General features: G+C 39.7%; 1 protein-coding gene across 3 annotated transcripts in view; it reads right to left on the reverse strand.

Moving 5' to 3' along the window:
- Positions 1–278: 278 nt before the first annotated feature.
- The window catches only part of LOC101156842 (roundabout homolog 2), a 125,517-nt gene continuing 113,011 nt past the window's right edge, over positions 279–12,784 (reverse strand). For 2 of the 3 annotated variants that reach the window (XM_023962381.2, XM_023962380.2), the window contains 10 exons: positions 12,540–12,566; positions 12,374–12,413; positions 9,954–10,081; positions 9,052–9,324; positions 8,199–8,361; positions 6,784–7,041; positions 4,708–4,916; positions 2,769–2,921; positions 2,389–2,643; positions 279–808 (listed from right to left, as the gene is read on the reverse strand). In XM_023962381.2, coding sequence (XP_023818149.1) covers positions 807–808; positions 2,389–2,643; positions 2,769–2,921; positions 4,708–4,916; positions 6,784–7,041; positions 8,199–8,361; positions 9,052–9,324; positions 9,954–10,081; positions 12,374–12,413; positions 12,540–12,566 — 1,508 coding nt within the window. In that variant the 3' untranslated portion in view covers positions 279–806. The remainder of the gene's footprint in view (positions 809–2,388; positions 2,644–2,768; positions 2,922–4,707; positions 4,917–6,783; positions 7,042–8,198; positions 8,362–9,051; positions 9,325–9,953; positions 10,082–12,373; positions 12,414–12,539; positions 12,567–12,784) is intronic. The other variant, XM_023962382.2, reaches the window with a different exon arrangement.

Consider the following 12,784-nt stretch of genomic DNA (forward strand, 5'->3'; position numbering starts at 1 on the left):
TGCACTAGTATTGGGTAGCACTAGTCCAGTGTGAACACCATATGCTAAAACGGCATTTAAGGACTCACGTTTAACGTGTTAATAAACATGTGACACAGGCTCAGTGTGAACGTAGCTGTAGTGCTTCCCAAATAAACATCAAAGCCAAATATCTACATGATCTTCGGATTCTGCTCCGTTTCATATAAATGTTCATATTCACCATTATAGTTCTCCTTCTCAGCTCAGCTGACAATGAGTTTGTGCTTATTTCCACCAAAAATGCTCTGTGCAAAGTACAACAATGGGCTAGCTTTATCAAAACAAGCTAACAGTTTGAGCAGAAACCAATAAATAAATAAATCATTTCGAAATTCATAAATCAATGTCATAAATCATAGTCATGAATCACAAAAGAGACAACTTGGGTTTGGCTTGCATAGCAAAGCAAAAATAAAAATAAAATAAAAAAATCACAGTAAAATGTATTTACAATTCTTTTTTTTTTTCATTTCAGCAAGTCTTTTTGTCTTCATCTCCACAGTGCAAACTGCTGTACACCATGTGACAGAAAACACGAGCGCACATATAACATACACTTTGCTCTTTTGAAGAGGGGGGATGAAAATAATAACACCGTGACCATGGTATCTGTGGCTGTACATAATATTTACAACTCAGCGGGGTCATTTCCCATACATTTCTGCCTTCCATTATTTTATGTCCTTTTCAGAATCATTCTGGAGGAGAAGAAAAAAAAAATCTTATAGCACTTAAAAAAACAGGGTCTTCACGGACAGACTGCAAGTAAAGATGCTTCATCCGGACTCTGAAAAAGAGGTAAAACACAGGAAAATAAAAATGTCACATTTTCTATTAAAAATAGCATATTTTCAGTCTTTCAAGCGGTCACACCCTTTCATGGCAAATCATTAATTTAGACAAAGTTCATAAAAAGGATGTGCAGACATTATTATTCAAGACACTAGTGTTATAGTTAATGTTAAATGTTCAATTATTTTAACTACCATATTTTTCGCACTATAAGGGACACTCGAAAGACTTAATATTTTTACACAGCACAAAAATGTCTGTTCGTTTTTTTTTACAAGTTCCAAACCCGGTTGAGAGTTACAGGAGTGAAGAGGCTATTTTTTTTTTACATGTTAGTTACTAACTAGGTTTGGAGATAGCTTAGTCACAGTAAAATTCGTCTTAACGGTATCAATCTGTTTATACGCATTACTAACAAGGTTGGCTGTTATTGTAAATACGCTAATGTGGCTAACGAGTAGCACTGTTGAACTGTTTGTTTACATGTTGCTAACAACATTGGGAGTTAATACTCCCTAACTACTAAAAAAAATATAGTGCACGACCATCTAGTGCTCTGGTTTTTAAAAACTATTCGGACACCATGCTTACTACTTGTTTTTTTTTTTCAAACGGCAAATATGATGTCATCGATTTCATGGAGTAAAAATAAGCGTTTTGAGATGGCCATTTATGAATCCACTGAGTTCTGAAGACGAAAACATTGATGTTTTATTGAAAATATACATTTCAAATACATTTTTTCGCAAAAATTGTTAAAACGCAATGCATTGTGGTCTATAGATTGTGGTCAATCTAGTGACCCTCGTTGCACTCTGGAGTTTTCGCAGAGACTTCTGGGAATTTTCTAGGGCACTCAATTTTGGAATTGTAGATTCAGACAGCACTACAAAATGGCGAACCTAGGTTGGGAGTTAGCATAGTCACAGTAACCTTTTTTTTTAGTGGTATACGCCTGTTTTTATGCTACTAACAGCTAAGCTAATGCTTCTGACATGGCTAACGCTGGCATGTTACAAACAAGTTCTGCAGTTACTTTAATCGCAGTAAATAATGTCAGATTAAAAGACTTATCTCTTACTCGTTTGTATCACTTAATACATCTCATAGTTCAGTGTGCCTTATATATGGCAAAAGTTGGAAAATAGACCATTCATCAATGATGAACTTTATGATCTGGTGCGCCTTATAGCGCAGAAAATATGGTACCTACTCTAGCATTCAGCTAAATCAAACCAAACCACCAGTTTATCTAAATGGAAGACACAGAGTCTGTCTAATAAAATAATTAGATGTTTTCGACAAAGCTTTTTCTCAGTCAACAAACTACTTAAGCACTCACTCCGATGGTGTTTTGATCTATTTTCAAAGCGTTCCCACTGGTCTTAATTATTATTATGCCGTTTTTAGGCATTTATGATTTGTTCTCTATCATCAGAAAAATGTTAAAAAGACCTAAAACACAGTTTTCATTAGCGTGGGTCTTTTGTCAAAAAGAACAAAACTATTCATCTATTGGGTTCACTGTCTGTAACTTCCACACTGACCCATTGTCAAAAGGAATTAAAAACTTACAGTGTTCCCTTTTTTCTGTGCCATGAGTGGAATGATGTCCGTTATGGGAGAAGTCTGTGCCAGGTCTCTTCTGAGAGCCCATGTTCATGGTGGCCCTGCCGGAGGATGTCGTGCCACTCCATGAAGCCATATGCTGCCTTTCTAGCGTTGACACGGTCACCATGCACTCCTCAGACTGGTCAGAGGCTGCCGTTGCCCACGAGCTGTGCATGTGGGAACCCATGGAGTTCAGGGGCTTCACGGCTGTCGTGTGGGCTGTTGAACGGGCATTTGGAGAGGCATCGGAAGGAGAGATCATGAGGCCCTTCTCGTCTAATTCACGACAAAAGCATGATAATATTTGAGAAGTGCTGCCTGGGCGGACCAAAGTCCAAACCTACCATCTGTGTTGGTGTCTCTTCGTCTGGGAAGTGTGCCAACCTTGTCTGTCTGAGGCTTGTGGCCTGTAAGTGGTGCCCTCTTGTGTCCAAGGCTGTGTGTGCCCTGTCCGGCTCGATCCGCTGCACCGAAACCATCTGAGTAAGTGGTTTTTCCTAAAATAAGATCATTGACTAAGTTATTACAACAAATATTAATCACAGACAGCCCGAAGATTATACAAACAGATAAGCGCAGGGATTCAGCCAGATGTATCTGTTGATGTGGGAGTAGAATTGCTGCCCGTAACTATTATCAGCTTAATTACAAACCAGATTTCAAGTGTCTTTTTATGAGCTGCAAAGGATGCTCACATCCCAAACTCATCCCACAAGATTAACTTTAAAACAAACAAACTAATTAAAAGCTATTATCACACAGTCCTGCAGCACATGCCTCCTTTAATTGCAGTAACAGAAGAACTTGTGCAAAATACAATTAAAAATGAAAAAATGTCATTCAAAGTGTCGCAATATTCCAGTGGAAACACTGCCACCATCTTTCTTTCTTTTTAAAAAAAATATATTTCATGCTTCAAGAAAACTCTGGAACATGTGACAGTTGAACATGAAAAGCTAACATGTTTGCATTAGTGCTAGTCGATATTGATAGTGCCACCGACCCGTCTTCTGCCCTGCAATGGGTTTATAAAAAGCACTAAAAACACATATTCTCAGTACACTTGTCAACTCTGACTTCTCAAACAATGGCAGCTAAAAATGGTACATTTTCTGTTCCTATGGGGGGAGGCATCAAATCCTCATGTTCTAAAGAAAAGCTTTCAGACAGAATTCTATTTATAAATGAGTCTTTTCTTAAATGTTATATGCCTCACTTTTCAGTTGCTCCACTAAAGTTCAAATATTTTGTCTCCTTCTGAAGCGTGACTGGATAAAACTTACAGTTATGAGTGTTAAATATTAATGTCGAAGATTTAATATTTAAAAAAGTATTTTTAAAACACATTACAACTAAGCATAAGAGCCCCCCAAAAACGAAAAAGTTATATTACAAGCCCAGCTGCTCAGGTATATTGTTTCTTTAGTTAACTCGGCATATGCTAATATTGTAAGGCTTTTTTAGTAATTTTTTTTTACATTCTTGACATTTTTATTTCATGTCCTCCCCTTTCCTATTTGATAGATCATGTATTTCATGTTTGTTTGTTTTGAATTCCTTGTTCAGATCTGACTGAAAGCTGAGGTGAAAAGACAGAATGAAGCAAGAAAATAACCATGATTTTCATGCTATTAATATAAAAACAACAGATCATTTGTTTTATAACCGCATTTATACTCTTTTGGGAGGATTTTACTTGTCAGCGTTGCGTAAAATGTCCTTTTTATAGACTAATAAACAACACCAAATACTCTTTGCAGTCATCTCAGGTGATGTTTTATGGAGTTTTTAATGTTTTACATGTTGTACATTATTTTTCTAGTATTCTGTTAATCACCGATTCATTTTTTGGGTGTTTTTATTTTTTTATTTTTGGGTCCGGTGATCTTTAGATGACTTTTAGGCTGGAAAAACACAACTATCTGGCAACACTGGCAGAGATTAAATGATGATTCAAATCAATTTAAAAAAAAAAGTCATATGAAGCATAGAGATCTGTGAGGGGCAGTGAAAAGGGAAAGCAAGAAACTGGTTGTCATACTTTTAAAAGTCCTGCAAGACAGCTAAAATGCTCTTATGCCAATAAGAGTGACAACAAAACAATCAAAATTATAGTTTATGATAATAAAAAACACACAAAAGAGTCGAGGTGTATGTATTATAGTCAAACATCCCTTTTTTGGCATTTCTGTTGACTTACTAAGTGGGTATTTGTTACAATTATAGTCCAATTTACTCCCAGTTAATCTATAAGCAATGGTTTGAACTAATTCAAAAACAAACCTGAACCATCTAGGCTGTCCATGCTGTGACCAGGAGTGTAGTCAAATCCACACACATTCTTTGAGACAACAGCATATCTGTCATCTTCTCTTTCCTCATCCTCCTCTTCATCCTCTTCGGAAAGGAGAGTTGCTCCTAAATCAGAGCCCAGCGTACTGGACATGAAGTCGATCGGAGTGCCGGACACACTGGGGCTGCTCTTTAAATGCCTGGTTAAATGTAGCAAAACATCGTTTAAGATTTTTTTCTTTTTGCAAAAGTGATCAAAGCAAAAAAAAAAAAAAACAAAAAAAAACAAGCAACCAAACAGACAGTGGAATCAGTAGGAAACCAAGAGATCCAATGTGTAGAGACTATGAACGCCTGAAGTGATTTTTTACTGATTACTTTCTCGGCAGTGGTGTGTGTTGCGCGAACACAATGGAGTTGTAATTGGACTGAATAAAGGATATCTGGATGGGCAAGGCTGTCAGCAACATGCCTGTTATCTCCCGCACAGCTGTCCTCCATGATGGCTCGCATCCCACCGTGGAGGAGATGCATGCATAATTACCAACTCTATTTACTGATGTCAGAACAGCATGTAAGACTGAACCCAGTCATTACCCTCCAACACGTGTCGGCCCTGACTTATCAAGTTTTCTTTTAGTCCGTCAGACGAGTAATCATTGGAGAGGTGTTTATTTGTTTATTTATTAATTTCTTTTTTTTTTATTGTCGCTTACAAAAAAACAAGGACTGCATGTTTGGGCTGACAAGTGGAAATACCAGTGCTGTAATGGCAAATGATATGCAAAAGTCAAATTATTGTCAGAATAATGAGAAGGAATTTACAGGAGTGTATGCTAATGTGTCAGACAAACACATTTGAATAAAACTGCAGCGTTTTTGCTTAACATGCTGTGTTTGACTAGTTTATAGGTCTAAATCGGGCCTCGAGGGCCGGCCTCCAGCTGGTTTTCCAGAAATCCCAAGAGGACCTGGTCGCATTCAACATCATGGCGGCTATCATTCGCCGGAACCGGAAGTTCATTTCTCGTCTTCCCTCCTCAAATTGGTCAAAATATACACTTTTTGGTCCATTACCCCCATAACCCCTCCTCCCCCCATTTTGGTTGATAAATACCCATTTTTTGGTCTAAGTCCTGTCTTCTGTTGGTCCAAAAACAATATTTTGACTGTTGACCCCTTCAGGTTTTTTTTTTTTTTTTTTAGTTTGAAGCGGTAAAACTTGAGTCCCAGAAATGCCTCTGTCAAAGCCTGCTTTGCTCTGAGCGGAACTCCTTCAGCGATCAACGTGAATCAGCTGATCGGTAGTGAAAAGCAGCTTTTCACCAATGTGCATATGCAAGTATTTCAGTATACTGCCGCAAAACCGCTTTTCTCTGCAACAGAATCCGCTGATTCACGTTGACCGCGTTGAGGGTGGAAATGTTGCAGTTGATGAAGGAATGTTAACAATGTAGTTAAAGCTCCAGTGTAGCAGTTTTACAAATCCGAACACTTTGGTCAATGGCATTTTTAAAATGAATAGAACAATTAAAAGCTGTTGCGCTGTTTTAAGCACACGTTGAACACTTATAATATACAGGTGCCCCTTTTATTAAAACTTTAAAGTTTTATTAAAACTTTTAATAAAGTTTTAATAAAACACCTGCTACAATTCTGAAATGTTGTGAAATTTCCTGTTCTGGCAAGGGACGTCTGGGCGCCACTTGTCTGCAACCAGGTACCCCCTCAGAAATCCGGCTTTATCTGCTGTTGATCACCTGGATCAGGTGTGTCCAGGGATGGGAAACTCCAGGCCTCAAAGCTACATTCCTGCATGTTTTCCAACATACCAGCATGTTCTAACTGGTTGGACACACCCCAACCAGGTAACAAAGTCTTGAGGAAGGCTTGAATATCTGGAAATCAAGCAGACACACCGCTTCTTGAGGCATGGAGTTGCCCATCCCTGGTTTAGCCAATTGGCCAATAAGGAGCTTCAATGGTAGGTTGGTTAGAAATCATGTAGGACACCGGCTCTTGAGACCTGGAGTTTGAAACCCTAGGTTTAAAATAAAAAAGGCTTACCATGCCTGTTTGGCCACCTCGTACTGGTAGGCTCTGGTCAACTCGTCTAAGTGGGCTTGCAAAATGGATTGCATCTCCTCGTGGTGTGCAGAGCTGAGAGACGAGGCAGACGGCTGGCTGAAGGAAGCTCCTGCTGGTGAGGAGGACTTTCCTCTCAAAGGAGGAGTGGGACCTCGCTCCCGGTCTTCCTCGCTGTCCAAATTTTGGTGGTGGTAGGTGTGCACAGACATGGCCGGAGCCCAGCTGTTGTTGTCATATCTGTCATGGAAAGGTCACATGTTCTCCATTTTTACACCCTTTTTCCCACGTACACATTTTTGATGGCAAGGCTACAAAGACCCACTCTGATGAAAATAGTGTTTACGGTGTTTTTAACATGTTCTTGTGGCATTTTTCTCGAGATGAAGGACAGCTATAAAGAAAATGAAGCTTCAAATTCCATTTCTTTATTTAAGTTGTTGTGAATCAGGAACAGACAAAAATATATAGTTGGAAAATAGCTTATTTTGGGCCACAAACTCCCTACTCAGAGCTCTAAGCAACAAAAACGGAGTTGCTGCTCTGCAGAAACTATTTCCTAAAAAAGGTTTTTAAATTTTTAATAAAAACTGCATCATCATAACTAAAAAGACCACTGGAAATGCTTTGAAAATAGCTCAAAGGATGGTCGGTGTGGATTTTTAACCTTTTAACGGAGGAGCTATAGCTCCAGTATTTACATTAATTGATTGATTTAGCTTTTAGTTTCAAACATAAATTCAATAATTAAACAAACATGATAAACAGAAAGAGATAAAGTACTTGAAAAAGATGGGGTAGAAGAAAACTCCTATTAATTTTCACCACCATTCTTTCTATATTTTCTTTATACATTATTTTTAATTAAACATCATTATTCACATAAACACAAAAGAATTAAAGAAAAAAAAACATCAGATTATCAAAAAAATGTAAAATAAACACCCCTTTCTTTATATTTTCCCATTAGGCTTCTCATTTTCCAATGTTTACGTTTCCAAATTTTCAGCTTGTAGTTGTTTTTTTAACCGTACACAATTAACGTAATCCCATCTGATTCTGATGTGGACAAAAGAAGCCTTACACTCAAACGCAACACTTTACAGTGGGGAAGTGTTTACGCAATTAACGTAAATCAGCTGATTCTGTCAAGCAACTTTGTGCTGGTATGCCAGGCCTTACATTAGTCATGTGTGGCATAGCTGTGCACAGCTGATATGAATGGTTTTGTGCTTAAGAATCAGCTGATTGAGGTTGATTGCATGAACGGCCAAACCTCATTGTAGCTGGCGAAATCTCTGATGTTAAGGTATTAAGTGCTCTTTCATATTCTTTTCATTTTAGTGTTTCTCAACAGCCCAGAAAAGAGGCTTTTCAGCAATCCTACAGCTTCTTACCCTCCGGTATGGTTTTCCTGAAGGTACCGGTCAAGGTTGACCTCTGTGCCTGGCAAAGGGTGCATTGGGGGTGGAGGGAGGGGAATGTTAGCCCAGCAGGTCCCATTTGATTTGGTAGTTTTTGTTGCACCCTTAACTTTCTTCTTCTTCCCAACCTTTGAGCCTGAATGGGACAAATGACACATGAATCACACACAACACAAACACAGACACACACAATCCAGACTCTTTCAAAAGAAATGTTGAATCTTTATGTGCCGCACAAATGTTCAAACCCATCTCCATTTTTTGTATGAGGAGTGGGGCTGATAAATGCACATGAAAGATTGCCTAAATGTTGACATTTCTTAAAGAGGCATCAAACCCTGTGACCAACCGGTGTAAGTTGCCTCCCTACAGCTTCCCGCCTTGCTGGGGCTTTATCTGTGGAAAGCCTGACATTTAGCTGAGCATGGAGTCTATAGGGCCAAAGTACAAAAGTGCAGACAGATATGCCTCCTTGACTTTACAAAATGTATACAAGATAAATAAATAAATAACTCGGAACACTGAGGGATTTTCTGCCATCGCTAATCAAATTAAGACAAAGAAATGCGTCATGATTGCGTGACATTTCTAGGCTAGATAAGCTCTCAGGGTAGAATTGTGATGAAGACAGAAGAGTAATTAAGAACATTGGCCTAAGGGTCCATTTTAGTGAATATGTAAATACATTTCTCTTGCTTTTTTTTTCGCCTGACGTTAGGTTGCAGTTGTTTTAGGAAATACAGTTGCACAGGTATGATTTTTTTGAATTTTCACAGAGAAAGTTCAATACAACAGCACAGATAGGATTTTTTAACATTGCTCATACCCCCACCGGGGCGCCTGTCGGTAAGCGAGTAGCCCATGTTTGCCATTTCCTGCTGGGCTTGGAGAGAAGCCTTCCAGCGGGCATCTGGCCTATCCACAGCCAGCTCGTGGAAACTGTTGGATTGCAGGATCTGAGTGGTGGCGTAGGGGGTGGGCTGACTGCCTCGCGCTGGACTGCTGTAGCCTCCCTTCCCCATGAAATCAATACTGCTGTAGATGGCACCATCAGACAGCATGGTGCCCGTTTTCTCCACTGCTGCAGACGGTAAAACATCTGGGGCAAAGGCAAAAAGAGAGGGGAACGTGGTAACGGCAACACAGAGCGGCCAGTTGACATGAAGCTAACGATCTTTAAGGTCATTAGCGCACCCTGCTGCTCTGGCATTCTGCATTAGCCAAATACAGGTTGAGAATGAACTTGATTTAAATGAAAGTGATTAGCAACACCAGTAATTAGCCTGAACACTCAGTGGGAGCCCAGTGAAAGGTCCATTAAATGGAATATTCCAACAGCGCTAACCTTCACCTCTACCATCTCCCTCATAAAAAGCCTTCCCCTCATGGCTTTAAAAGATAAAACTATAGAAAACAATCCTTTAAAAACTAGATTGTTGCACCAATATAATCTTGGGAAATGCACAACTGCAGGGTGTGACGGACAGAGGGCCAGAAATACATCTAAGCATCACAATTCAAAGCAAATACCATACTTGTCTAATCAAATTAGTAAAGTACAGCCCTCAGAGGCTCCTTTAATTTGCTTGCATGGGCTGAGCTCTGTGTGTGTGCGTGCTTATGTGTGACGTGCTGTCACAGGGCTTCCCACAGGATGAACGTCAAAACTGTCCTACCAGGCGTTGCTAAAACTGGACTCATCGCCACCTCCTTGTTTACGAGTCTTACCTCCTCGTCCGAAGTTGCTGCCGCCCTTCGGACTCCCCATGCCCCCGTTTGCTGGGAGGCTTGTTGACGGCCAGGAGTCCGCCAACCAGGGGAGGCCTGGATCGCCCGCTTTCAGCAGCCCCGGACGGCTGCAGGAGGAAGACAAAGGGATGAGTGGGTGGCAGACAGGGAAGGGACATTGTTAGACATTCAGTCTCCTCTGTAATGGTAGTGCTTGTTTGCTCCCTGCTGCATCAACAACATATTGATGTGAAAACTCATTCAGCATATTCTCGCCTGTGCAGCCCAAGCACACAAGAAACAATAAAGCAACAGAGAGACATAAAATGGCAAGTCTATAAATCAGACTTGTGGCCCTCCCAACTCTACGGTTCCTAGCTCTCCCCGGAGAAGGAAGGCAGGCCTAAACACACACTAAATCCACTTTAGAGCCTTAGCACAACAGAAATTTACATTTTAAATTGAGAATCATGAACCGCCTCTGGCAGATCAGCTACGCTGGAGTGCTGTCTCCATAGCAACAGAGAAAGCAAAAGCCTATTAGGTGGTTTCGGAAAGCCACCATGTCGTTTTGTCTCTGTGAAATGTAACAGTCATGAATGCATGCTTTGTCTTCAAGGTAGGCAAGTTGTGGGCAGTCATTCAAGGAGGGAAAATAGGCAATTTACAGCCTCTTCATATCAGCTGCTGTAAAAATGGCGAGGCATTCTAATGTCTGCACATCCGGTGAACACGGTCTGTTTGCATGTTTAATGTGCAGTGAATTTTGTATTGAGCTCAGCGCGTCAAGAGCCAAGAGGCTGTTCGCAGCCGACACAGTGCTGGCTCCAAGGCATTCAAACAAATATGTCAATATTTTCCATTTTAAATGACATAAGTGGATGCACACATTGAGAGTGGATTAGAAAAACCCAAACAACACCATTCTTTATTTTTTTTAATTAAAAAGAAAAAACAAAAAACTTGTTTTTTAACAAATGTTGTGCACATTCGGGACAAATTTATATATTCACAAAAAAAAATAGGCTGCAACCTGGAGGTTGGGGTCATGGGATGTATGTGTCCAGGGAGGGGAGGGGGAGACAAAGCAGGTTTGTTTTACTTACATTTGTTTATTTTGTTTGTTTGTTTTTAACTTAAAAGAACTTATAGCTGCTCAAAGTATGGCAATCATTTTTTAACTACTGTAAATGAAGCTTGATTTGATTTGATTTGATTCTGGTACCACGCCTCTTTCTTTATAGTATGACTCCTTTTTTTTTTTAACTAGTGGATTCTTTCCACCACATCCGACTCAATTTTTGACGGATGTGAGGTTGCTCGTGTCGAAAAGAAATCAACTACTTTTTTTAAAAGCAGCTACGCTAACCGCTAAATTGAAAATCCCTGAGGTAGCAAAGGTAACAAAAAACAAACATTTTTGGAAAGTATCCTTTCGCAGACAAAAAAAGAACAAACAGTAAGGACACAGAAGAGCCCTCGACTTCAAAATAAACAAAAGACAAACAAAAGAAAGCAGTATTTAACAGACAAAGACCAGGTTTCTTTCTCTGGAATATGGATTTATTATGACAATTGTTCCCACACACCATAAGAATAATGCATAATATTCAGCAACTGGCTGTCTATTATTGCGAGGATGCTGCTAATACAGTGTCTCACCCGATTCACCTTTATGATTATAATTGGAAAATACCAGGTTTAGTGACCATTTCTGTTTGTAGTTATCTATCACACCATTAAAGTTGGATGTCCAATTTTTTGTAGCTTTCACTTTGCCAGTAATGGGTTATGGGTAAATCTATTTGGATGGTACTATTTAATGGTTCCTACAAACAAAAAATAGAATAAATCAGACGTCAATTTCAGGCACGTCCAGGCTGGTCTGTGTAAATATTGTCTGACGTCCTGAAAAAGGTTGGGGACCACTGCGAAACAGGACATACTAGGGCATTTTTGAAACACTTTGACATAGCAGAAATGTTCTTAACCACTAAGGAGGTTATTATGTCCAAGTCTTTGCTATTCCATCCTGACGTTCTGTACTGTATGACCCGTGACTGTCGGCTCCACACAAAGTCCTTTAAAAGCGCACATTCATCACCTCTCCCTCCTTGATCGGTGACCTCAAATAAAGAAAGACGGAGAACAAAACACCTGCCCACCTGCATTAATTGTCGGTACTTACTTCAAAGGAGTGATTAATGATTTCATCAAGGGAGCACAAGTGCAAATCATACCGTGATACAGTACAACTAAGCAGGGGGAACGGGTGTGCAGATTCCATTCATCACGAGAGAACTCTTCCTTTCAGGTACTACAATGGGATGGTGCAGGCGGTATGTGTGCACTACACTGTGACATGCCAAAATGTCAGCAGGAACACTTTAGCTGCAGGGTTTGTAATGCTAGAAACTCACCTTCCATTTCGGATCAGTCCTCTATCTCTTTGGAAGGTAACTTGATGCCAAAGGAGGGAAGCAAAAACAGAGTTTAAGTCCATTTCAATCTATGAGGAAATGCAGACTATAGGAGTCATGAAAAAAACTAAAAACGCTATTTCACAAAATAAATGTGCAGACATACCTGCTCGAGTGAAGGTGAAGGACTGAACTGCAGAGAAAGGAGATGAGGGCATGACGAGAAAGTTTAAAAAAAAGGGCTAACGTAAAAGTATCTTCTCACTACATTTTCAAAGTATCCTAAAGGCTCAAACACTATTGGACCATTAGAAACAGGAATTTAATTGACGCCTTTCTTGAAAAAATCTAAAACTGGAGCTAATTTGAATCTTCATTATATGAGGCCTTTTATTCCTCCAATACTGTTAG

Source organism: Oryzias latipes, chromosome 14 (assembly GCF_053564925.1).
Source record: "Oryzias latipes strain Hd-rR chromosome 14, Olatipes_Hd-rR_3.1".
Classification (NCBI taxonomy): Eukaryota; Metazoa; Chordata; class Actinopteri; order Beloniformes; family Adrianichthyidae; genus Oryzias; species Oryzias latipes.